General features: G+C 40.2%; 1 protein-coding gene across 1 annotated transcript in view; it reads right to left on the reverse strand.

The window, feature by feature from the left end:
• LOC132818269 (coiled-coil domain-containing protein 68-like) overlaps positions 1–25,510 on the reverse strand; it is a 77,738-nt gene extending 52,228 nt beyond the window's left edge. The window contains exons 1-4 of the mRNA XM_060829096.1: positions 25,298–25,510; positions 18,099–18,237; positions 15,704–15,790; positions 1,853–2,002 (exon numbers count right to left, since the gene is read on the reverse strand). Of these exons, the coding sequence (XP_060685079.1) occupies positions 1,853–2,002; positions 15,704–15,790; positions 18,099–18,215 (354 nt within the window). The 5' untranslated portion in view covers positions 18,216–18,237; positions 25,298–25,510. The remainder of the gene's footprint in view (positions 1–1,852; positions 2,003–15,703; positions 15,791–18,098; positions 18,238–25,297) is intronic.
• Positions 25,511–27,173: the final 1,663 nt, after the last annotated feature.

Here is a 27,173-nt window from a genome sequence, read left to right on the forward strand (position 1 = left end):
TCCAACCCTGGCAACATTCTTGTAAATCTTTTCTGAACCCTTTCAAGTTTCACAACATCTTTCCAATAGGAAGGAGGCCAGAATTGCTCACAATATTCCAACAGTGGCCTAACCAATGCCTTGTACAGCTGCAATATGATCTCCCAACTCCTGTGCTCAATACTCTGACCAATAAAGGAAAGCATACCAAACACCTTCTTCACTATCCTATCTACCTGTGACCCCACTTTCAAGGAGCTATGAACCTGCACTCCAAGGTCTTTTTGTTCAGCAACACTCCCTAGGACCTTCTCATTAAGTGTATAAGTCCTGCTAAGTTTGTTTTCCCAAAATGCAACACCTCACATTTATCTAAGTTAAACTCTATCTGCCACTCCTCAGTCGAAGTGGTGTCCTTCTTCACCTGAATGTAAAAATACAAGTGAGAGTGCGTCATGTCTTTTTTTGGCTCGTTGATATTCATGTATCCTGGTGGCTAGGTTTGCTGCTTGTTTGTCCAATATAATGTTTGTTACCATTCTTGCAAGGTATTTTGTAAATGACATTAGTTTTGTTTGTTGTCTGTATAGGGTCTTTCAAGTTCACTAGCTACTGTTTTAGTGTGTCGGTGGGTTTGTGGTCTTTACATACAGATGAGGAAAGATACCACTTTGACTGGGACAACATCCCCATTCTAGGACAAGCCAAACAGAGACACACATGAGAATTCCTTCCAAACAAACCTGTTGGACTATAATCTGGTGTTGCATGATTTAACTTTTTCCACCCCAATCCAACATCAGTTCCTCTACAAACTGGGAGCAGACAAGGCTGAAACCAATGCCTGCACAGTCTCCAATTACATGAATGTGAACAAATATGATATTCGTAATTGGCCTAACAGTTTTGTGTCTAGATACAGATTATGGTCACTGTATTCACAAGTATTTTACAATAATATATATTAACATGACAAATGGTCACATAGTACTTTTTCCAAGCTTTTGCTTATATAACTATTATAGTACAATGTATTTAATTCACAGAGTAGACCAGCAGTAAATTAGGTAGGAATAGAAAAATGCAAAACAGAAAAGCAATTACATTAAAGAATGATGACAGCTGAATTGAAGCAGACATGCACTCATGTTGCACAAAAAAAAATCTTTAAGTAGTAATAAACAGTTCAATATTCTTTTTAGGTGATATTTATTGAGGGGAGAATAGTCCTCATACAATATAAGAAATAGCATGGTATCTTTTACTCTCAAATAAATGGGCGTATGAGGCCTCAGTTTAACATTCATAATGCACGTAAAAACAGAAAAGGTCTGGCAGCATCTATGGAGAGAAAAACTGACTCAATGTTTCGAGTCCGAATCAAAACCAGTTCTGAAGAAGAGCCATATCAGACCCAAAGCATTAAATCTGACCTCTCTCCACAGGTACTGGCAGACCTGTTGAAGTTTTCCAGCATTTTCTGCTTCAGCCAATTTTGAGAAGACTTTTAGGTCAGGCTGAGGTTCTGGATGTAAGTTTGGTAGTTGAGCTAGAAGGTTTATTTTCAGATGTTTCATCACCATAATAGGTGACATCATCAGTGAGTCTCAGGTGAAGCTTTTTTGGTGCCTAGTAGAAGATGTTACCTAGTATGGTGTGGAAACGTCTGAAAATGAACCTTACAGGTCAGCGAGCAAACTCACATTCATTTTCTGCTTTTTTAAATTTCGGATTTCTAGGAAATGCAGTATTTGAATACAGTATGCAGCACTCCCTCAGTATTGCACTGAATGTCAACTTAAATTTCCAGACCTGTAGTAATTTTATCTTTCCATTGAAGAACATTTCTGCCACAATCATTAATATTTCTTACCTTTGTTAATAGCTCTTTGTTTTCCCACTGAATAGCACGGAGTTGGGCATCCTTTATTTTGATCTGTTCCAGGATCTGACGATATTTAGAACACAGCTCAGCCACACATGTCTCAGCTTCATTAACTCCAGGTGATTCCAACATTGGCCTCTATGAATCAGAAAATCATATTGGAGGAGTGGCATTAATGAAATGCTTCTTTACAAGAATATTACAAAACAAAGCATGATACCAAGCCACAAGGACACATTAGATCAGGTGTTTGATGTTTGCTTTTAAGAAGAATCTGACAGGAGGAAAGCAAGGGACAAAGAGGTGGAATGAGAAAGTTTAAGAGCATTGCTGGGACCGAGACAATGATCCATAGAACATAGAACAGTACAATACAGGAACTGGCACTTCAGCCCATCATGTCTGTGTTGATCATGATGCCATTGTAAACTAATCCCATCTCCCTGCACATAGTTGTGGTTCTGTTCACTGAGCTGGGAATTTGTGTTGCAGACGTTTCATCCCCTGTCTAGGTGACATCCTCAGTGCTTGGGAGCCTCCTGTGAAGCGCTTCTGTGATGTTTCCTCTGGCATTTATAGTGGTTTTTCTCTGCCGCTTCCAGTTGTCAGTTCTAGCTGTCCGTTGCAGTGGTTGGTGTATTGGGTCCAGGTCAATGTGCTTATTGATTGAATCTGTGGATGAATGCCATGCCTCTAGGAATTCCCTGGCTGTTCTCTGTTTGGCTTTTCCTATAATAGTAGGGTTGTCCCAGTCGAACTCATGTTGCTTGTCATCTGCGTGTGTGGCTACTAAGGATAGCTGATCGTGTTGTTTTGTGGCTAGTTGGTGTTCATGGATGTGGATCGTTAGCTGTCTTCCTGTTTGTCCTATGTAGTGTTTTGTGTTGTCCTTGCATGGGATTTTGTACACTACATTGGTTTTGCTCATGTTGTCCTATGTAGTGGTTTCGTACAGTCCTTGCATGGGATTGCATAGCCACAAAACAACACGCTATCCTTAGTAGCCACACATGCAGATGACAAGCAACATGAGTTCGACTGGGACAACACTACTATTATAGGACAAGTGAAACAGAGAACAGCCAGGGAATTCCTAGAGGCATGGCACTCATCCACAGATTCTATCAACAAACACATCGACCTGGACCCAATATACCGGCCACTGCAACGGACAGCTGGAACTGATAGCCGGAAGCGGCAGAGACAAACCACTATAAATGCCGGAGGAAACATCACAGAAGCGCTTCACAGGAGGCTCCCAAGCACTGAGGATGTCACCTAGACAGGGCATGAAACATCTGCAACACAAATTCCCAGCTCGGCGAACAGAACCACAACAACAAGCACCCAAGCTACAAATCTTCTCACAAACCCTGCACATGGTCTGTAATGCTGTGTTCATGTGTCTGTCTAGATGGCATTGCCATCCATCTGTTTCTATCACCTCCCCTGGCAGCCTGCACTGGGAACCTACCATATTGTGTATAAAAAAAACTTATCTTGCACAACTCCTTTAAATTTTCCCCCTCGCCCTTAAACCTATGCTCTCTCATATAATTAACAAGGGAAAATGTTTCCATCCAGCCATCCTATCCATGCCACCCATAATTTTTTAGAGGTGCTGAAACAGGGTTAAAGTTGGACAATGTTACAGAAGTGGAAATAGGTGATTTCAGCAATGGCATGAATATGACATCAGAAACCCATTTCAAACTCAAATGTGATACCAATATTGCAAACAGACTGAGTTAATCCTGGACAACATATAGCATTATACAACTTGGAAATGACCCTTCGGTCCAACTCGTCCATGCCGGCTAGATATCCTAAACTAATCTAGTCCCATTTGCCAGCATTTGACCCATATCCCTCTGACCCCTTCCTATTCATATACCCATCCAGATGCCTTTTCAATGTTGTAATTGAACCCACCTCCTCTGGCAGTGCATTCCATACACACACCATTCTCTGCATGATGAAGTTGCCCCTCAGGTCCCTCCTAAATATTTCCCCTCTCACTTTAAAACTATGCCTTCTAACTTTAGATTCCCCTACCTTGGGAAAAAGACCTTGACTATTCATCCTAACTATGCCCCTCATGATTTTATTAACCTCTATAAGGTTACCCCTCAGCCTCCAACTCTCCAAGGAAAACAACCCCAGCCTATTCAACTTCTCCCTATAATTCAAATCCTCTAATCCTTGCAATATCCTCGTAAATCTTGACTTTTATTTATAGTTATATTTTTATATTGTGAATATATATCATCAAAATGATGCTGTCTTAGAAGTGGTTACTGGTGAGTGTAAATGAATTCTTTGAGATTATTTCTCAATCATCTGCTTAGTGAGGTGGTCATGGGGAATGTTCTCTGACAATCCATATGCAAATGTTACCTGTTCATACAGAAAATGTGAGATATGTAAAGAGAATGCAGGTCTAAATTACCTTATAGAGTAGTGGAATTAAAACCATTTGCATTTGGGAGAAACTTAAATGAACCAGAGCAAAATAATGTAACTTTTATGAGCTAAAACAAATGAAAAATCAAAGATATTTGCACATAGACCATTACTGTTCCATTACTGTTCTTTGTAAGTGGGTTAACTGTGGAGTAAGGGGTTACTGTTAGTCAATGATACAACTAATAATGTAATTATTGCATAGGCCAAATGCTCTGTGAGAACAGTCTGAGGTGGAGGTTGTGAGAGAAACAATACACTTTTACAATGCAGTAATGTGGACAGTGTTAATAAAGGGGTGGAATTATTTTATCATGCTTATATCCCCATTACTGATGGAGTAGAACAGATAGGTCAACCAACCTGTTCACCATGAAGTGGGCTTAGACAATTCAAGTCTCAGATTAAGGGCTGACCCGAAAATGGTCCAGACCCATACTCCGTAGTCAATACTATCCCAAGACTTTGTCAAAGAAGCAGCAGCACAGATATTTCAATGCTCTAAGCATTATACTGCAGTATTTTACCAGGCTCAATTACATTAAGCTCAGATCTGAATTAAAGATATGATATATATCTTCACATATCATGGAAAATATATTTGGATTAATTAACTTGTCACACGGAATATGAGAATCCAGCACAGCAATTAACCACCAATTTTACTAAAACATTCCTGAACACTTAACTTGTTTCTTGAAGGGAGAATTGCATGTTTCTCTAATTTCCACTCTTTTCACTGTTTTAAAGAGATAAGTTCCAGAGATCCAAGATGGCGGTGATGTAGTAGGTCTGCCATGCTGTGCTCTGCATCATACCCAGGCAGATGGTTCATTTGCCTTCCCTTTTTTAGCTATTATGGCAAAAATCAAAAATCTTAAGTTCCCAGAATTGCTGTGTATTAGTTTTGTTGATCAGGAAAGATGACTAGGGGAAAAAGGTCCACATAGATCACAACAAGCAGGGTACTTCCCTGTAGCAACAAACGTGCCTGCAGATGCAGCATCGGCCTCTGCGGACACTCTGGTCGACTTGAGTAGAGTGGTGCTGGAAAAGCACAGCAGGTCAGGCAGCATCCGAGTAACAGGAGAATTGACGTTTCAGGCAGGAGCCCTTCATCAGAAATCCTGAAACTCCAAGATAAGATCGAATCAGCAATGGAAGAGATCTGGACCAGGCTGGAACCAATCTCGGCCATACTACAAAATCATGAGTAGGAGATCCAGCGTCTTGGGCAGCATGTGGAGCAGGTGGAGCTACAGACCGCAGCTTTAGAAACTATGGCAGAATCCTTGGCAGATCGGGTCCAGGACTTGGACAGGCAGAATCCTGGGCAGATCGCGACCATGAAAGTCGAGGCCATCAGAAGAACATTCGTCTGATTGGGCTGCTGAAACAGGAGGAAGCAAGCCAGCTAGTTAGCTTTATGGAGCAATGGCTCCTGCAGTTCTTGGGGCTGGAGTTTGAGGCAGGTTGGGTATGAATCGAGCAGGCCCTCAGGGTCCCGCCCGGTCCTGGTGTGACTCCAGCTCTATAGAGATAAGCAAATAATGTTGGAGGTTTCCAGAGCACTGGGGAAGGATCCGCAGGCCCTGATATATAAGGGATCAAAAATTATGTTTTTCCAGGACTTTTCTGTGGCTGTGATCCACGAGAGGAAAGCCTTTGATGAGATAATGAAGAGGCTGAGAGACTTGAATATTCAGAACTCTGTAAGATATCTTACCATGTTACATTTCAGCCACGGAGGGTCTGTGTATAAATTTGATTCATCAGGAAAGGCAAAGGACTTCTTGGACACTTGAAAATAGACTGGCTGGTTCGAGTAAATGGACAATAGTGTTTTCTTTGTTTTCTCTATGGTTTACCTTGTTTACCTGTGTTTTTTTCTCTTTTAATATGTAAGGGGCCTTTTGTTATCTTCTTTCTTCCCTCCCATTGTCTTTTTTCTATTATTTCCTTTTCTCTATCTTGGTCTGGGACGGGGTGTGGTTTTGGGGGTTTTCTTTCTTATCAGTACTGACTGAGGTCGAAGTATGGGTGGGATGGGTTGAATGCACACTTCTAATGTTCTTGTTGTGAGATACATATATATTTTTACTTTGTTTTTTGCCTGGGTTTGGGGCGTGGCTTCAGCTGGAAGGAGTCATGGAGGGATTAGTGGGTAGTGTGAATGCCTCCTGTGGGCAAGGGGGCAAGTCTCCTTTTATTTGTTTTATGTGTTGGTTCATTGTAGAAGGTTTTAAAAAGTTTTGCTTTGGTAGTTTTTGTAGTTATATTCTCAAGTTTATACAAATCTTATACTGCTTTCAATCAGCACGTTATGAGTAGGATTCTTCCCCTCGGTCATGGGCTGTCTCGGACAGCTATGGCTAATTGTCCATTTAAATGGTGCGCCTGGAATATTAAGGAGAGTCATTCAATGATTAAAAGAAAGAAGATACTTTGGAGCCTTAGAAATGAAAGGGTTGATGTAGTCATGTTGCAAGAAACACATCAAGGTGATAAGGAACATTTAAATTTACATCAGAGAAGGTTCAGCCAGGTGTTTTTCTCATCCTTTAATTCGAAAGCAGAGGAGAAGCTATACTTATCCAAAAAATTCTCCCATTTCAGCTGTTTGACTAAATTAAGGATGAATATTTGTGGCATGTGATCCTCAAAGCTTTAATACATGGAGAGGAGTATGGGATTTTGAATGTATATTGCCCTTGGCACAACCCCTCAAATGTTTAACAGATGCACTTTCCAGGTTGATAGTCCTTGGAGCACATCATACGATTATAGGGGGAGCCTTTAACCTGCTTTTGGACCCCAAGGTAGACCTCAGGGGTCTCATGGGCATATCCCCGCAATCCAGACAACTGGTGGAACTGTGGAGATGTCTTCACCCTGATGGTAGGGATTTTACCTTCTTCTCTAACCCACACAAGTGCCACACTAGGATTGACACCGGCCTTTTTGGCTTCGGTGCTGTCCTGCAGAATTGGGAACATAGCCATTTCTGACCATGCGGCAGTGTATCTGGAGGTTAAGGCCAGAGGCAATGGGATAATCTTGTGGCATTGGCGCATAGATCTTTTCCTCCTAAAGGACAGTAAGTTTACTGACTATTTTTTGAGGGAATTTAAATTTTTTTTGGATATTAGTTCAGGTACAACCAGTAACCCGTCGGTCTTCAAGAAGATTGCCAAGGAGTTTGATTATTTCTTACTTGGTGACCCAGAAGCATCAGAGGGGAGAGCACCAGCGTATGCTTGAGACCCAGTTGAAGGCAGCCGAGACAGCATACTTTGGCAGGCTGTCTGTGATCAAATTACAGTGGATTACAGCCCTCAGGGCTGCTCTGAACTCTGCGCTCCCCCAAACAGCAAAGAGGGAGATCTCCTTTATGAAACAGAAGTTATTTGAGTATGGTGATAAGCGGGGTCAATACTTGGCGTATCTGGCCAGGGAGAAGTGTGCCCCAAATCTATCACATCCATTAGAGAGTGTGTTGGTACTCTCACTTGTGATTCCAAAAAGATTAATGTGGCATTTAGGTGATTCTATTCTGAGTTGTACCTGTCAGAGGGCTGTGCCGACAGATTAGGAAGATGGAGTCCTTTTTTAAGACCTTGGACATCCCAGGTGTAATTTGGGAAAAGGCATTCCTTTGGAATGTGCCTCTGACCATCCAAGAGATACAGGAGACGGTGAGGAAGCTCCAGAGCGGTAAAGCGCATTGCCAGATCGATTCCAGAGTGAGTTTTATAAGAAGTTAATAAACATGTTGGCTGGGCCAATGTTGGGACATGTACAATTATTCGTACAATCAGTACTGCCTCCCATCCTCTCTGATAGAAGATAATATCTCCCTTTTCTCAAGAGAGGGAAAGCCCCAGAGGAATGTGCTTTGTATCGCTATTAAACATGGATTTCAAAATTTTGTTGAAAATGCTGACATTGAGGTTGGAGAAGGTATCGCCCTCCATTGTAAAGGAGGACCAGACAGGTTTTATTAAGGGTTGCAGGCCATAGAGTCATAGAGTCATCTAACAACATTAAAGAGAGCTGAACATGGTCCAGGTGTGCCAGCAGAGGTCAATTCTGGGCTTGGTAAGTGTTTGACCGGGTGGAACGGCCATACCTCTTTTATGTCCTGGAACGGTTTGGTCTTGTGGGGGTGGGGGGGTGGTGGTCTTCGCCAGGCAGTATTACATAGCGACCCTAAAGCAGCGGTTCTCACTAATGGCATATGGTTTGACAATTTTAGTGGAAAAGGTGAGGTCTGCAGGTGCTGGAGATCAGAGCTGAAAATGTGTTGCTGGTTGAAGTGCAGCAGGTCAGGCAGCATCGAAGGAACAGGAAATTCGACGTTTCGGGCACAAGCCCTTCATCAGGAATGAGGAAAGTGTGTCCAGCAGGCTAAGATAAAAGGTAGGGAGGAGGGACTTGGGGGAGGGGCGATGGAGATGTGATAGGTGGAAGGAGGTCAAGGTGAGGGTGATAGGCCAGAGTGGGGTGGGGTCGGAGAGGTCAGGAAGAAGATTGCAGGTTCGGAGGGCAGTGCTGAGTTCGAGGGAATTGACTGAGACAAGGTGGGGGGAGGGGAAATGAGGAAACTGGAGAAATCTGAGTTCAGGTGTTTGTCAGAGTACCCGATCTTGGGGATGGAATCTGATTCCCTTTCGGGCGGTCACAGGGAGGTTTCCTGCATTTCGGCATTTTTATTGCTCCGGCCTTTGATTCATTATACAAAGCTGATTTTGTGCAGTTGCTAGAGAAGATAAGACAGGACCTCCAGTGTTGGGAAGCTCTTCTGATTTCCTGGTTGGGTAGAATAGGTCTGATTACAATGAAGTTCTTCCTCATTTATTATATCCCATTCGAATGTTCCTTTTGATGCTACCTAGGTGAGCACTATGGAGGCTTAACAGTTGGTTCGGGTCTTTTATGTGGTCTTTTCCTGAAGAAGGGCTTATGCCGAATATTGAATTTCCTGTTCCTTGTACGCTGCCTGACCTGCTGCGCTTTTCCAGCAACAGATTTTCAGCTCTTTTATGTGGCATCACAGGTAACCTTTGATTAAGGTTGACAAATTGCAGCTCCCACAGGGGATGGGAGTGTGGTCTTTCCAGATTTTAAGAAATATCAATTAAGTTCCCTATTATCTTATGTGACTGATTGGGTTGTCAGGACCCAAGGTCAATTTGGCTGAACAATGAGGCTTCCCAGGCAGAATGCCCCCTCATTAATTTGCTGTCGATGGACAAGATGAGGACTGTCATGGAGTGTTTCAGAAATCTGTCCTTAACACGGTTAAAGTGCGGCGAATAATGCGACAAAACATGGGCAATTTAGATAAAACTTTTTTTACTCCCAAAGTAGGAATGCCAGGATTTTGGCAGGGATCGATGGATTCTGGCTTTAGAGGAGTCTCCTGTTTGGGAGACTTATTTGAGGGGGAGGTCATGATGTCTTTTGATCAGTTGAGCCAGAAATATGAACTAATTAGTAGGTATTTCTTTCATTATTTTCAGCTTAAGGACTTTATACAGAAAAAGGCTACATAATTGATAATCTTTTGAAATTGGATGTGGAGAGATGAGTATTTCAGTCCACAGGTACTCTCTTGTTCAGTACCCTCTGCCATTTATTAGGAGGTAGTGTCACAAAGGACATTGAGCAACTGTGCGGGATCTGGACTCAGGAATTGGGGGTGGAGATCTTGTCAGAGGCAGAAGAGGATATAAGGGAAAACATAAGGAAAATGTTGATTTGTAATAGGATGCAGGCTGTGCAACTGAAGGTTCTCCGCAGGGCTTTTTTGGCAGCGGAGTGGCTTGCGAAATTTAAGAAAGGAGCGTCTCCAATGTATCCCAAATGTAAAACAGATATTGGTGCTCTTACTCATTGCTTGTGGTCATGCCACAGCTTTGTAGGTATTGAGTGTTTTGAAAGGGGTCCTAGGAACCGAGGTCAAAGTAGTCCCTCCTCTTGGGTCTGCCGAATCTGCCCTCTTTAGATGTGCATGGGAAGAAACTGTTTAATATTCTCTCATGTTGTGCAAGGAAGAACATTCTGATGAGCTGGATATCAGAGAATTCCCCAGGACTTTCAGGGTGGCGTTGGTTAGTTATGGAGCATATCCCCCAGACTTCCTTACAAGTACGGTGCACCAAAAATGGAACATTTTTATAAACCTGGTGGCCCTTTTTGAACTATACAGATGCAGACTTGTCAGCTATATTGATTAGAGCCTTTGTGTAATCACGAGAGCTGTGTCCATCAGGCAGAAGGCCCCTGAGAGGAAGAATCCCAAATAAATACAGGCATGCCAACTGAGGCTCCCAGTGATGGTGGGGTTGTGCTGAGTATTGTAATTTAATTTAATTTAATTTACCTTGGTTCAATCCAATTTAATTTAGTTTATTTTATTTAACTATATATTGAATTGTAGCTTGTATTTTTTTTTAATCTCTTTTTCTTTTAAACTGTTTTAGAGTAGTTTGTTTACTGTTATTGTTGTTGCATTATAAGATTGTTATACTATTTTGTAGTAATTTTATAATTTTGTAAAATATTCCAAACCTTTCTTCAATAAAAATATATTTTAACAAAAGAGTTAGTTTCCTCTGCTAAAGTAAGAGAATTTCAAGCGAATGTGGAAATTGCTCCTATAATAGTTGTGTCAGGGCCTTCCCATTCCTGTCAGAACTATTGAATGCATGTTGTAACTAACTGAGCAATTTCTAACAAAATATTATTGGAATCATACTGCAATAGCATAAAGAAACTGTGCAAGATAATAACCAATTGTATAATGTGCGGTGGGACGCTACAAACAAAAACTGTATTATTCAGGGGTAAAGCTTTCATCTGGTGATATTGCTGAGTGAGTCATGTTTTCACACCGTCACAGCCTGCAATGTTACAACAGCCCTTTGTCAACCCGAAGTTTTAATGTTATAATTCAACCAGTGACATTGTAGTTCCAACAAAAATGCAAAAATTCCATTAATATAGGGCATCCCAAAATGTGTTACATCCACTCAGTACTTTGAGTCATAGAGTGATACAGACTCTTTGATTGAACCAGTCCATGCCGAACATAATCCCAAAGTAAATAGTCCCATCTGCCTGCGCTTGGCCCATATCCATTCAAATGTTTCTTATTCACGTACTTATCTAAATGTCTTTTACATGTTGTAAGTACCCGCATCTACCACTTCATCTGGAAGTTCATTCCAAACATGAACAACTCTGTGTAAAAAAAACTGTTCCTCATGTCTTTTGAAAATATTTCACCTCTCACCTTCAAAATATACCCTTTATTTTGAAATCCCCTATCCTAGGGAAAAGACACTTGCCTATACTGTTATGGACTAGGCTAGATCTCCTCAAAACATATCAAGAAAGTAGCCTGGACCCTAACTTTGCGAGTTGTTTTAAGCAGGTGTTAAGTGGATAGGCCAGGAGAGATGCAGCTGGCCCAGCCACTTAGTTTTAAACCAAACAGAATTTATTTGCAAGATTATAAAATGAAACACAAAACACCAGAGAACAGAATACAGAATAACTTAACCTATCTGAAAACGCAACAGATTATCCTAACTTAATGATTCTGTTCCAAGTACTCGCAACAATTCCACATTAACACCCCTTTACAAAAAAAAAGATCATCAAAGATTTTCACAGGAGAGATGTCAGACAGAGGGAGAATCATCATGGAACTGCTTCTATGAGTCCAGAGAGAGGGAGGATCAGCATGGACCTTGTTTCTTTGGGTCCAGCAGCTTCATAACTGACTGCCTGCTAAAACCAAACCAAACCAAACCAGAGAAAAGCTGAGCTGGGAGAACTGGCCCCTCCCCTTTCAATGTACAAGTGTTTTTTTAAAACTTGAAAGCCTGTTCCTGAGGCAGTATCTGTTAGCTATAATCAAACGGGCCCTAAAACCCTTCGGGAGTCTTTGTGCTTACAACCTCTGTGAGAAAAAAAATACAAGGACAACATAACCTTGATAAAGGAACAACATCATCACAATGCCTCTCATTATTTCATAAATCTCATTAAGGTCACCTCTCAACCTCCTACGCTCCAGTGAAAAATGTCCCAGTCTATCCAGCCTCGCCTTATAACTCAAGCCTTCCATTCCCAGCAACATTCTGATTAATCTCTTCTGAACCCTCTCCGGCTTAATAGTATCCTTCCTATAACAGGGTGACCAGAAATTGACAGAGTACTCCAGAAGAAGCCTCACCAATGTCCTGTACAACCTCAACTTAAAATCTCAATTCTATATTCAAACGTCTGAGCTATGGAAGCAAGGATGCTAAACCCTATCTTTATGTGTGGCAAACTTCAAAGAATTATGTACCTGAACCCTTTTGAAGTGTAGTTACAGTCATGTCCAATAAATAGCAATAAGATAATAACTGGGTAATCTCTATTTGTAATATTGCTTGAGAGATCATATCTGTGGGCATCTCAATATTTGCACCATGGGATCATTTGCCTCTATCTGAGAAGGCTTTGTCCCATCTAAAGACAGTACATCTAACTGAAGTACTGAGCAAAATCCTCCAGATTCCAAACCCACTTCCCATCCTATTGATGATACAACAATTATTATACATCAGTTGTATTTGATTGGTTGGGAGCACTTTGAGAGATTCTTATGTTGCAAAAGGCTAAGTGGACATTCTTCCTTTCATTCTTTGAAAGAATTTGGTGTTGTGACAATGTAGAGTATTCTACTCAACCAAAGTATACACAGTTTTTCAAACACAGCTTATTAACTAGTGATGAGGCTCAATGATATTGGTTAATCCTTTTTTCCTCCTAACCCAGCTTCAATATTATCAAAGTGAGGTACAACAGAGTAGATGTGGACAATGATAACCTGCATGGTGCCACCCTGACTGAAAGTTCTCAACTCTAGTGATCCAAGTATGGAACTTCAGAGACTATCTCCCTCTTTTTAAAGTACATTAGCAGTGGGAGTATTTCAATGAAGGGTGAAAATCAGTGGAGAATTATTAGCCAGGGTTTCTACCTCTGTTGCCATTATCTATTCATTCATGGGATATGGGCATCACTGGCTAGGTCAGCATTTATTGCCTATCCCTAATTACCCACACTGCTGTGGGTCTGGACTCATGCGTAACCATTTAATAAGACCATGACCAATCACTTTGAGGGACTCAGCTCCACTTACTTGCCTGTTTACCTTAACCCTTAATTCCTTTCCTGTTCAAAAATGTATCTATCTGTGCCTTTAAAACGTTCACCGAGGTAGCCTCAACTGCCTCATTGGGCAAGGAATTCCACAGATTCACAATCCTTTGGGAGAAGAAGGTCCTTCTCAACTCAGTCCTAAATCTAGTGTCCCTTGTTTTAAGGCTGTATCCCCTAGTTCTAGTTCTACCTGCCACTGAATACAACCTGCCCATTTCTATCTTATCTATACCCTTTATAACTCTATGTTTCTGCAAGCAAGAGTGAAGAGGTCCCAGAGACTGAGAGACCAGTGGGTGACCTGTGAGGAACATGGGAGTGACAGCAGTAAGTTAAAAGGAGCACTGAGTGGAGAGATGTCCCAGATGCAGACAGATCAGTAATAAAGCTGTTTAAAGAAAAATCAATTTATGATCTCCCAGGAGCTGCAGTTTAAGGAAGTCCATGCAGAGAGGGAATGGGGACCAATAGAGAGAAGAAGGGGAACAGCTAGAGGTTATGATCCATGTTGTGACTGATGGCATTGGAAGAAAGAGAAATCAGATCCTGCAAGCAGACTTTAGGAAGTCAGGAAGGGTATTGAAAAGCAGAACGTCAGATGAGGTAATGACCGATGTGATGCAACATTGAGTATAACTATCGAAGGATAGAGCAGATGAATGTGTGGCTGGACCATTGAGGGCTTTAAATTCCTCAGACATTTGGAATCATTTCTGGGGAAGGTGTGTCCTGTATGAATCGGATGGGTTACTTTTTAACAGGAACAGGGCCAACATCTTTGTGGGGAGTTTACTATTGATGTGGGGGCAAGATTAAACTAGATTGCCTGAAAGATAAAGCTACTAACAGTTCTGATGAAAAGTCACCAGACACAAAATGTTAACTCTGCTTTCTTCTCGCAGACCTGCTGAGTGTCTAGCAATTTCTGTTTTTGGGTTAGATCTTCAGCATTTGCAGTTTTGTTCGTTTTGTTTTAGTGAATTCTTATTTAGTATACTATCAAGACAACAGATTATACTATGAATAGTAGAACCCTAAAAAATGCTGAAGATCAAAGAGATCTTGGTGAGCACACCACAGATTTCAGAAGGTAACAATGCTAGCAGAAAAAGTGGTTGAGAAGACATATGGGGTATTTTCATTTATTTTCTGAGACATAGAACACAACAGCAAGGAAATCACACTGGGACTGTATAAAATGTTGGTTGGGCCACAACTGGATACTTCATACAGTTCTGGTCATCCTATTATAGGAAGGAAATGATTGCATTAGTTTGGTGAGGAAGTGAATTGTCAAGATACTGACCCTAGAGGATCTGAGCTGTGAGAAAAGATTTTTCATTAGTAAAGGGGTCAATAACCAAATGGCAGAGAATTAAGTGAAGAGGAAAAATGCCATGAGGAGAGTTGAGGACAAATTTTTCACTCAGAGGGTGGTGGAGCTCTGGAACTCACTGCCTGCAAGGTTCATTCTGTCAAAAACTCTCGTACATTTTAGCAACATTTAGATATTCTCTTGTGTTGCCATAGTCTCCAGGGCTATGGGGTAAGAGCTAGAAAATTGGATGAGTGTAATGAGATAATTATTGACTGGCATGGACACAATGGGCTGAATAGCTTCCTTCTGTGAGACAACTTATAAAAGTCCATTCAAATAAGTAAGTAATTGCTAGAAAGGGATCAGATATCACAATTTCTACCTTCACTGCATTGATTATGATGGATGCTGCTTTGACTCGTGTTTTACTGGCACTCACTATTTACTAGGTCTGAGGGAAGGGGGTTTGGTTGTTTAAAAAGGAGGCATGCTCCTCTGGATGCAGAGTTTGAATTTCACGGCTGCACACCAGGGTGACAGTGTGCACCGAAGTGGCGCACATCTATTCTTATAGCAACTGTTTTCCCCCAAATGGTGGAATATTCCCTGGCATGAGTGGAATCACTCTGGGAGAACGCCAACATAATTTGTGAATTGTTTTTGGTCAGGTGAGTGCAAGGTCAGTCTCACCAATCCAATGTCAGCCATTTTAGCAAAACGTGGAATCCTGATTCTAATAACACGTCGCTAATGGTTTACGGTTGACAGTGCGTACTCTTGAGATTCTCACAAAGTATTAGTAAAATCAGCAAATATAAAGAAAATACAAAGAGTACCTTCAACTCTTGAGCTTGTTGATTGTCAGCCACTTCACCTTCATTTCCAAATAGCTGTTGTCGCATATTCTGTAATGTAATTCGCATCTAAATAGAAAGGGAGAAAGATAAAAGTCTGGATAACTGACACCCCTGACTCATCCTGCTCACAGACTGAGGTCCTGATTTCTCTGAGAGCCTTTGCCTTGACCAAATCCAAGGCTTTCCCTTAATCAATATTTTAATTAAAATTAACAACCTTCTTGTGTGAAGTGTCATTTTCTAATGTAAGAGTACTGTACTATGCATGGAATAGTACATTATTTTGCAGTTATTTTTAAATTAGTTATTTGTAAACACAGCAAGCTCTGGACAATATCCATGTTTGCGTTGAGAAGTGGTAGGTTACACTTGCACCACACATACCGTCGTAGAGTCATAGAGATGAACAGCACAGAAACAGGCCTATCAGTCCAATTTGCCCATGCTGACCAAATATCCTAAATTAATCTAGTGTCATTTGCTAGCATTTGGCCCATTTCCCTCTAAAAACTTCCTATTTTTACACCCATCCTGATGCCTTTTACCTGTAAATGTTGTAATTGTACCAGCCTCCACCACTTCCTCCAGCAGCTCATTTCATACACAGACCAACCTGTATGAAAACATTGCCCCTTAGGTCCCTTTTAAATCTTTCACCTCTCATCTTAAACCTATGGCTTCTACTTTTGGATTCCCCTCCCTTGTCGATGTCCACACAAATGCCAATGACAATCTTTAACAACAGAAAATCTAATCACTACCCCTCGACATTGAATGGTGTTTCCATCAATGAATCACTCAGTAGGAACATCCTGAGGGTTACCATTGACCAGAAACTCAGCTGGACTAACCACGTTAATACATTGGCTACAAAGAGCAAGTCAGACGCTTAGGAATACTGCAGAGAGTAACTCAACTGCTGACACCCCAATGCTTATCCATTGTCAACAAAGTACAAACCAGGAATATGATGGAATACTCCCCACTTGTCTGGATGAGTACAGCCCCAACAACACTCAAGACGCTTGACACACCATCCAGAACAAAGCAGTCCACTTGATTGGCACCACATCTTGAAGCATCCATTCCTTCCACCACCAATGTTCATTAGGAACGGTGTGTATCATCTATAAGATGCACTGCAAAAATTCACCAAGGGTCCTTAGACCTTTCACCTTCCAAACCCATGACCACTTCCATCTAGAAGGGCAACGGCAGTATATACATGGAAATACATCTGCAAGTACTCCTCCAAGCTGCTCACTATCCTGACTTGAAAATATATCACTGTTCCTTCAATCTCACTCGGTCAGAAATCCTGGAATTCCCCCGCTAATAGCATTATAAGCCTGCCTACAGCAAATGGACTGCAATAGCTCAAGAAGGCAGCTCACCACCACCTTCTCAAGGGCAACTAAAGATGGGGAATAAATGTTGGCCCAGCCAGTGATTTCCACAGCCCATGAGCGAACTTCTAAAAAACTTTATTTTTATATTGGCCTTTACTTTCAAGACAATAAATTCTAATTGCTAAAAGTGAATATACATAAGGTTATTCAAATTTCAATTGTTGCCTGGTCAATAAATGTTGCTAATTGGAACAAACGTGTCTGTTTATTACTGCAGTGGAGAAATACTCAGCAACGTAGTATTGTTTTATATCTGTCCCTAGAAATTGAAACATTCATGCTCATTATTTTGGGTGAAAATCTGGCTGACTCAGTTTGCCCAGGGAAACACCACATTCCAAATCTTTTAGGACACAGGCCAAAATGTTGTATTATGTTCATTGCCTGTGAAAATTATAGAATCATGACAGCAAGAGGCCAGATGATCCATCATGTCTCTGCTGGCCCTCTGAAGGAGAAATTACTCTAGTGCCACAGTCTGTAATCTTGACTTTTCTTCTCAACTAATAATCTAATTTCATTTTGCATGCCTCAATTGTTCATGCCTGTACCATGCTGTACCATGCCTGTACCATGCTGTACCATGCCTGTACCATGCTGTACCATGCATGGTCATACATTGCAGTAAGATTTTTCCCTTGCCCCTTGGATGATCCACCCTCGACCTCAGTTCAACCTCAAATCTCCAATGATCCCAATCTAATCTTCCTCTTTACTGGTACCCTAGTACACTATCTGTTAGATGCCATCTAAAATCCTGGGATGCCAGTCATGCCTGATGGAAATACAGCACCAATTTTGCACAATCTTACACCTAGTTTTCAGGCAGACATTGTTGACATTACATGAATTAACCACATGAAACATCACAGGAGTCACACATAGTGCTTTAACTGATAATAAGAATAGGTTATTCAGCAAGTCATTGCAAAGTGCATTATGACTAATCAAGATTATTATTTCACCTTTTTAACGTATTCTGTCTCTTCCTTAATTTGTTTCATGGCAGAACCATAATAGAGTTGTTTCCCTTCTGATCCTTGGCTGTTGTTTTCCACCACTCTACTCTCCGTGCAATACATTTTAGTGCAATAAAAACGTAACCTTTTTAGGTGACAAAGAAAGGAAAAATTTGATTAGACGACTCTTTAATTAGTTTTATTTTGTCATAAGTCTGAATTGTATCTTCAATAACATTAACTCTGCATTTTGTCCACAGATGCTGAGTTTCTCCATTTATTTCTATTCTTGAATTGTACTTGTATTTGTTTAGATTAATATGTATTATCTCCTCAGACAGACAAAGCTCAATTTAGATTCTTTATGTTGCAATGCTGAAAACTCTTGTAGCCTACATAAATAATCTCCACTTACCTGGATGTTTGAAGCCGTAATGACAAAACTGGACACCATCCAGGTCAAACAGCTCACTGGGTTGGCACTCAATCTACCATTTTAATCTTTTGCTCCTTTCAACGCTGGTTACATTGGCTGTAGTGTGTACCAACAATAAGATGCACTGTTGCAAATTACCAAGAATTATTTGATAGCATCTTTCAAAACTTTATCTAGAAGATTGGCTCATTGGCAGGAGACACAAGATGGTGATAGAAGTTGTTCTTGTGACTGGAGTCTGGTATTCAGTGGCATACAACAAGGTCAGTGCTGGGTCCATTCTTGTTCAAGATATGTATAATATATACATAAATGATATGAATGAGAGTTACAGGGGTTATGATAAGCAAGTTTGCCCATGATACTATGATTGGCCAAGTGGTTGGCATTGAGGAAGAAGGGCTGAGTTTACAGGAGGATATATACTGATTAGTAATATGGGCAAATCAATGGCATATTAAATTTAACCTTGATGAATGTGGGGTGTGCACTTTGAAACAACTAAGGGAATACTTAATGAATGATAGGACACTAGGAAACTCAGAGGAACAAAGGAATCTTAAAGTCCACAAATTCCTGAAGCTGACAGGACATGTTAATAATGTAGTTAAGAAGGCATTGTCTTTATCAGTCGAGGCATAGATGATAAGAGCAGAGAGGTTATGTTGGAGCTGTCCAGGACTTTGGTTAGAACACAGCTGGAGTACTGTGGTCACCCAAACTATAGGAAAGATGTGATTGCACTGAAGGGGGTACAGAGGTGATTCACTGGGATATTGTTTGGTTTGGAGCACGTCTGCTTTGAAGCAAGCCTGGATTAGTTTGGGTTGTTTTCTTTGGAATAGAGAAGGTTGAGAGGAACCTGATAGAGGTGTATAAAGTTATGAGGGGTATATACAGAATGGATAACAAGCAGCTGTTGCCCTTAGTTGAAGTGTCAATTTAAGAGGGTATAATTTTAAAATGGAAGGTAGAAGGTTTAGAAGAGATTTGAGGAAAATACATTTCACCCAGAGAATTGTGGGGGTCTGGAATCCTCCTATCTAGGAGGATTGTTGAGACATGAAACTTCATAACTTTTTATAAAATACTTGAATGGACACTTGAAGCATCAAAATATTCAAGGCTATGGACCAAGTGTTAGAAATTGGGACTACTGTACATTTAGTGTAGATTTAATGGTACTTACTCAATGGGCCAAAGGGCCTGTTTTTACTTTATGGTTCTATTACTCTGAGAACAAGTGTAGCAGACACAAAGGAGCACTGTCACCCACTTGCTCAACTCCAAGTCATACGCCATTCTGATTTGGAACAATATCTACAATCCTAGAGACATAGTAAGATACAGAATTGAAGCAGTAATGTTCCTTTCTGCACTTCAAGCCTGCCCTGCCATTCATTTTGCTCTTGGCTCATCATCCAACTCAGTACAACATCCTTGTTTTCTCCCCATACCCTTTGATCGCTTTAGCACTAAGAATTATTTAAAATCTAAATCATCACTGAGTCTAAATCTTATACCTGCACTGCAGTGTTGGTAACCTCACCACAGGGACATTTAAAAAAAATCTATTCATGGAGAGGAGGCATTGCTGGCTGGACCAGCATCTATTGCCTGTCCCTAGTTGCCCTCAAGAATGTGGTAGTGAGCTGCCTTTTTGAAATGCTGAAGCATATCCTAAGAATGAATAAAAATTGTAAAGCATATCATCTTTTCTTAATTGAAGATCTAATTACATACTGCAGATCTGGAAACTAAGACCAAGTTGCACTATGTCATTGGTGGGAATTTGTTAAGCACAGATAACCTGGTAAGGTGGATATTGACACAACACTCCCTGATCTTCAACAAAAACAAAATATTATTTACATCAGAAATCTTAATAAACCACAGAGGCCTGGCAGCATCCATGGTGAGAAAAGCAGAGTTAACATTTCAGTTCCAATATGTTGTTTCTTGGTAACTGAAAAGTTGGAAAAATTATGGGTTTTAAGCACTAAGGAAAGTCAGGGAGGAATTATTGGAGCATAAGGTAAAGTTAGAGAAAAGTCAGGGAGAGATTAAAGGTAACAAAGAACAAAAGGCAAAGGGAGTGGATATGGTTGTAGAGAAGAAAGGACCAATGTAGGTGTGAAACTGGTATGGCAAAGTAAAAAGAAATACCTTTTGTGAATACTGGTAATGCTAGAGAGAGTGTAATTAGATGTGTGAATATTGATATACAAAAAATTAATGCATATGTAAGTAATTGTCTTAATACATAATTTTAAAATATCAATGTATTGAGAAAGGAATTTCATAGAGTCTCCAAATTAGAGTATAAAGATCAAATATCTTTGGGCAGCATGGTGGTTCAGTGGTTAGCACTGCTACCTCACAGCACCAGGGACCCAGGTTTGATTCCAGCCTTGGTTGACTGTCTGTGTGGAGTTTGCACATTCTCCCCATGTCTGCATGGATTTCCTCCCACAGACCAACGCTGTGCAGATCAGGTGAATTGGCCATGCTAAATTGCCCATAGTGTTAGGTGCATTAGTCAGAAGGAAGTGTGTTACTCTTCAGAGGGTCAGTGTGGATTTGTTGGGCTGAAAGGCCTGTTTCCACACCGTAGGGAATCTAATCTCAAAAATACCATTTTTAAAAATTGTAAGACTTCAGAATAAGCAAAACAAGATTGAAAGGCATGTTGTTTTATAATACAGCATAATCTGCAAGCTGGCAATATAATAGTTTGCCTGCATTTGGTAACTTGACAGCCCTCCATGTGTTACTTTTGCAGATGAACTATATCTTCCAAGCCATTGCATTGTGACTGACAGCACATCAATTCACAACGGAGCAGAATAAGTATGAATTAACAGAACACATTGCTACCCTAGTACAATATAACACAAAAGGTGCTATGCTGCATTTGTATTGTGTGTCAGTGAAACCAGACCTTGAATTATATATTTAATTTTGGTAAGAAAGCCAAAAATAGGAATGGTACTTTGCCTTCCGAGGTGGTCGATGATACTAAAGTTCGTCTTTTTTCCATAAAGGAAAATAACTGCCTATAATCTCGTGAATCCTGGATATCTAAAGATATACTGGATTGGATGAAGAGAAAAAGGGAGGCTTCTGACAGAGATTGAAGGCTGAAAACAGCAGAAGCACTGGAGCAGTAATGCTTATGCAAGGGAATTCATTATAAGGAAATTAGGACAGCAAAAAGAAGGCATGAAAGGATAAATGACAGATAAAGTAAAGAAAATTCCAGTTATCCAAAAATAAGTTAAATGTAAAAGAATAACAATGAAAAGAACTGAGCCCATTAAGGACCACAGTGGTAATATATGCATGGAGTTGGAGGACGCAAGTAGGGTTCTGAATGAACACTTTGCATCAGAGTTCACTTGTGTGAGGAATGAGATGGTTATAGAAATCAGGAGAAGGCCAGTGCTGCAATTAAATTAAAGAAATCAGCATAGACAGAGAAGAGATTCTGAGTGGTCTGGTAGGCTAAGAAGTGGGTAATTCGCCAGGAGCGGATGAATGTATCCCAGACTGGTGAGTAAGATAAGGCAGGAAATTGCAGTGGCTCTGGAAAAAATGTCCAATTTCTCTCTAGCCTCTGGAGAGGTGTCAGAGGACAGGAAGACAGCAAATGTGGTCTGATTATTCAGGAAGGTAACAATGAATAAACGATGAAACTAAAGGTAGGTCAGTCTAACCACAGTGGCGGGGAAACAATTAGAAGCAATTTTGATGAGCAGAATTAATCTGCACTTGGAGAGTTGGGGATTGGTCAAGAGCAGTCAACATGACTTTGTTTAGGGATGTGACGGACAATACCAAACCCCTTCAAAACACATTAGGAAGTTAATCTAGACCCTAACTTTTTCTTATTTAAAAGGTAAGTAAGGTGCTATGTTCTGGATGCAATTTGATTGGTTAAACTATCAGATTTGAAACAAAACACACTTTATTCATACACTATGATTAAAATGCAAAACAAAATTAAAAGAAAAGAATTGGTTTAATTGTAACTATGTCAAAATGCTTAACTACACACACACATAAACACACATATATATAGATAAACTACTAATAATGAACTGTTTCAACATAGTAAAATCCCATTAACACACCCTTGACAAAAGCAAAGTCAGTAAAATAGATCGTCTCATATGCAATTCTAGCAGGTGGATGAGAATCCCAGCCTTCTCACTGTAACAGAGAGAGGAATAGAAGCTTCCATATTTCACTTCAAAACCCCAACTGCTACTGAAGGCTGCTTCTATTGTTCCAACTTTTAAAAAAAAAACCAAGACTTCACAAGCTGTTTACTTTATTAACTTTGGAGCAGACTGCTCATAACCTATGTCTGAATCTTTCTTCATAAAGAATAACAGGACAAAATACATCTCTTAAAGTCACATTATCCTCACAGGGAAGTCATTTCTGACAAATTTGATTAAATTTTTTGAAGAGATGGCCAGGCATGCAGTTGAGGTGAATTTATTGAATGTAGTCTATGTGAACTTCAATGAAGCTTTTGGTAAGATTCAGCATGGGAGATTGACAAGTGAAGAGAAGAGCTCATGGCAAATTCGGTCCAGATTAGCTGAGGAGGAGGAAGCAGAGGCTGATGGTTGAAGGGTGTTTTTGTGACTGGAAGCCTGTGTCCAATTGGGTTCTACAGAATTAGTGTTGGGGCCCTTGCTGTTTTTGATTTAAATAAATTATTTAGATTTGAATGCAGGAAGATTGTTCAGTAAGTTTATTGATGATACAAAAATTGGTAAGATGATAAGTACTGAGGTGGATAGCTTTAGATTACAGGAGGATTTAGACAGGTTGATCAGATGGGCTGATCAGTGATGAATGGAATTCAGTCTGGATAAGTGTGAAGTGATGCACTTGGGCAGAACAAGCAAGGCAAGGGATACATGATGAACAGTAGGACCTTGAGAATCAGCGATAATCAGAGGGACCCTGGTGTGCACAATTCACCAGTCTGTTCAGACATGTCAATGAAGTGTTTAAAAAGGCATGGTGGATAATTATCTTTGTTAGTCAATGCACAGAGCTGAAGAGCAAGGAGGTATGCTGTTAATATATAAATCGTTGGTTAGGCATCAGCTAGAGTATTGTGTGCAGTTCTGGAAACCAAATCACAGCAGGGATGTGACTGCAGTGGAAAGGATGCAGAGGAGATTTATTAGGACTTTCTCTGGAGAGTTTTAATTATAAAAAGAGATTGGACAGACTGGGGTAGTTTTCCTTGGAGCAGAGGAGACTGAGGGAGCACGTGGTTGAGATGAATAAAATTATGAGGGGGATAAATAGAATAGACAGGAAACTTTTACCCTTGAAAAGGGATCAATGGCCAGGAGTCATAGGTTTAGGATAAGGGGTAGTAAGATTAGAAGAGATATGAGGAAAGGGTCTTTCACACAGAGGGTGATGAGAATCTGGAACTCACTGGCTGTAAGGGTAATCAAGCAGAAATTCTCATAAAATTTAAGAAGTATTCAGATTTACATGTGTGATGTCAAGACAAGGATAGAGACAAGGTCCTGGAAAATTATATTAAAATAATTAAATTCTTGACCAGCACAGACTTGATGGCCCAAAGGACCTTTTTCTGTGCTATGGACTCTCTGAAACTATTACTTTTATTGGATATAATAAGCCTACAATTGATTACCATGGCTTCTCCCCTTCTTTAGCAACTTTCCAAGTCACAGTATGAAATTCATGTCTATTCTCAGCAAACATGGGACTGGCAGGCCATATTAGCTAAATGCCCAGATATCTAATCAACATCCCCAGACAGGTCCAAAGATTGCTCCTGGGTTGTGATAAGGGCAGCAGGTAGAAGATCTGGGAGACATTTCATTGTAGTTTTGGTTGGTGGGTAAATGGGATAGCAACAGAATATCACCCTGAGCCACCCACATAAGATGCTCTTTTACAGCCATGATGTTTAGAGCCACAAATATTAAATACTGTAAGGTAAACCTATGTCAGATTATGCTAATTTACTCAAATTAGGATACAGATTAAATCAGAATAAAGGCACATTTTAGACATGGTAAGGAAAAAAGCTTCTGTATAAAGTTTGTGCAATTCTATACATGTATTTGATTCACAATATTACTCTTTTGTTTCCTGCCATAAGGAAGCTGATTCCTCTGTTCTTAAATCAAAACTAGTGCAGCTAAGTGCTGAGCACCGACGTGTACCTAACTTCCTGATCTTACTTCAGTGGAAGGCCTGTAGTTAAAAAGCAGTTCAGCAAGAGTTGTGATCCTACCTGATCCTAGCCTGTTCTGGTTTCCATTGCCTCACCTGAGACAAAGGATTCAGGCGTGTACCTAATTGAGACATTATTTTGTATACTCTAACAAAATACACAGCTCAACATATGCTACAGTGCAAACAGAATTCAACTTGACTCTTTGGATTGGAATTTTAACTGAAAGGCAGACCAAATGCAAAGTTAGAATTCAATGATTGAGGTAAGCATACCCAGTTACCCCATCTCCAATGGTTCAGTTTGCAGATATTATGAGGGCAGACTCTTTGTACATTCCAATCTAGAAATTTCTGATTAAAAAATCAGACTGTTCTATAAAAGGAATGAATACTACATTTTTAAATCTTTCATCTTAACCAGAAATCACAAATCAGGCTCCTTAGGTATCCTTAAATAATTTAAATATGTGCAATTATTGTTAACTTTTGTACATAAAAAAAATAAAAAGAACATCTCACTCACCTTTCTGAAATGAAATGAAACTAGATATGTCTGTAATTCAGCACCTGGCAACTGAGGCATTCCTGACAACAACCTTTGTAGGCTGATTATCCAAATCTCGACATGGTCACATTTACCCCTGCATTTAGTCAATATATTTCACAGTTAAAGATCTATAGAGACCCATTAGTTCCTGTCCATACTGCAGAGCCTGTCACTGAAACTCAAGCTGTACATTTCTACTTCCTTATTGGCACGTTGCCACGAATGACAACATTACGTGAAGGTAGACTGTCATAGTGTCAGGTGCATAACAGAATAGTAAACTCATAAACAGACACTTTCTGCTGTAGTTGATTTTAATAGAAAGAATTGCACTATCACAGATAAATATCTCTGCGTCTGCAATGGGGCTGCCTTGGTAATACAGCATTGAAGGTCATGCTTGAAGACATTCCTGGTAGTTTAACGCATGTATTCTAGCTAGTATTAGCATAACAGCATGTGATGTTTGACATCACATGCACACTCAGCACACAGTCTCCCCATCGATCAAAAATAAAAATGGCCACTAAAATTAAGGTATATACAAACAAAGGAGAAGACTAAATCCTTTATGCCATTTGTATTTAACTTTATGTTCACATGGCAACAGTTGCAGGGGGTTCTGCACTTTCTGGGCCAGCTGTTTTATTAAGAGTTTATCTTAAAGTTACATCATTGACTCCGCCTCTTTCTGCAAACAATTTTATTGTAGCTCTGCTGCTACTACAGAATAAAGATACAAGCATGTCTTTACTACATTAATATTGTACTAACAAGATAATTCATTTGGACAGGACTCAATGTTTTGGACCAATGATAACATATCAGGAAAATGAAATTAAAATCCGACCTGATCAGGTACAATGATTAATCTCTGAAACCCACCCGATTGCCTGACATGATTTAGAAGTAATGAAAGAAACCAGCTGTGACTGTAACATGTTACTACATTAATAAATCTCAAAGAGGCAATTATCCAGCTACTTATAATTGTATTGATGATAATGAAGTTAATAGCACAGCCCCAGCAATTATTAAAGTTTTCCTATTGACATCATCAATAGTGCTCAATCCAAATACCAAGAGTGCTCACTCCCTCCAAATCTATCATTCATTTGTGGCTTGCCTCAGATTGAGCAGCTCAGATTGGCTGTCTACCTAACCCGTGAGTCAAGAACTCCAACTCTGTTTCCCACATCTGGGAAAATCACCTGGAAGTGGGACATAGGGACTTGGGAACACCTGAGAGACAAGGGTTTGAAGGAGTGCAGTGCTGACCAAATAAATTTCTTCCCACTTTCCTGATTCCTGAGCTGAAAAACTGGTCTCAACAGCACCAGGAAAACTTGGCTCCAACCGAACATGCCATTTTTTTCCTAGCTCTAAGTTAAGTAATTTTTATTAAAAAGGGATTAATCTGTTTGTTGATAGCTGCTGGCTGACCCACTAGCTCCTAAAGACTTGGAATTAGTTGGCTTGATGCTCACAAATTGATTTAAGTTGCCTAACCAAACACTGGACGAATGTATTTATAAATTTAAGGGCTTAACACCTTTTAAGATCTTCCACCTGGGAATCCTGAGAATGATTTTCGGAGTACAGGATATCATCATCAGAACATTCGTAACAAACCTAAGAATTTGAATTCGGAGTAGGGCATTCTTCCCCTCCTGCTTGCTCTGCCATTTGATAAGATCATGGATCACCTGACCATGGCCTCTACTTTCCTATCTACTTCCTATAGCCCTTTCCTCCCTGGTCAATTAAAACAAATAATTTGTCAATTCAACATTAAAAATACTCAAAGACCCTGCCTCCACTACTCTCTGGGGAAGAAAGTCTCCACATGACC

Source organism: Hemiscyllium ocellatum, chromosome 1, assembly GCF_020745735.1.
Source record: "Hemiscyllium ocellatum isolate sHemOce1 chromosome 1, sHemOce1.pat.X.cur, whole genome shotgun sequence".
Taxonomy (NCBI): domain Eukaryota; kingdom Metazoa; phylum Chordata; class Chondrichthyes; order Orectolobiformes; family Hemiscylliidae; genus Hemiscyllium; species Hemiscyllium ocellatum.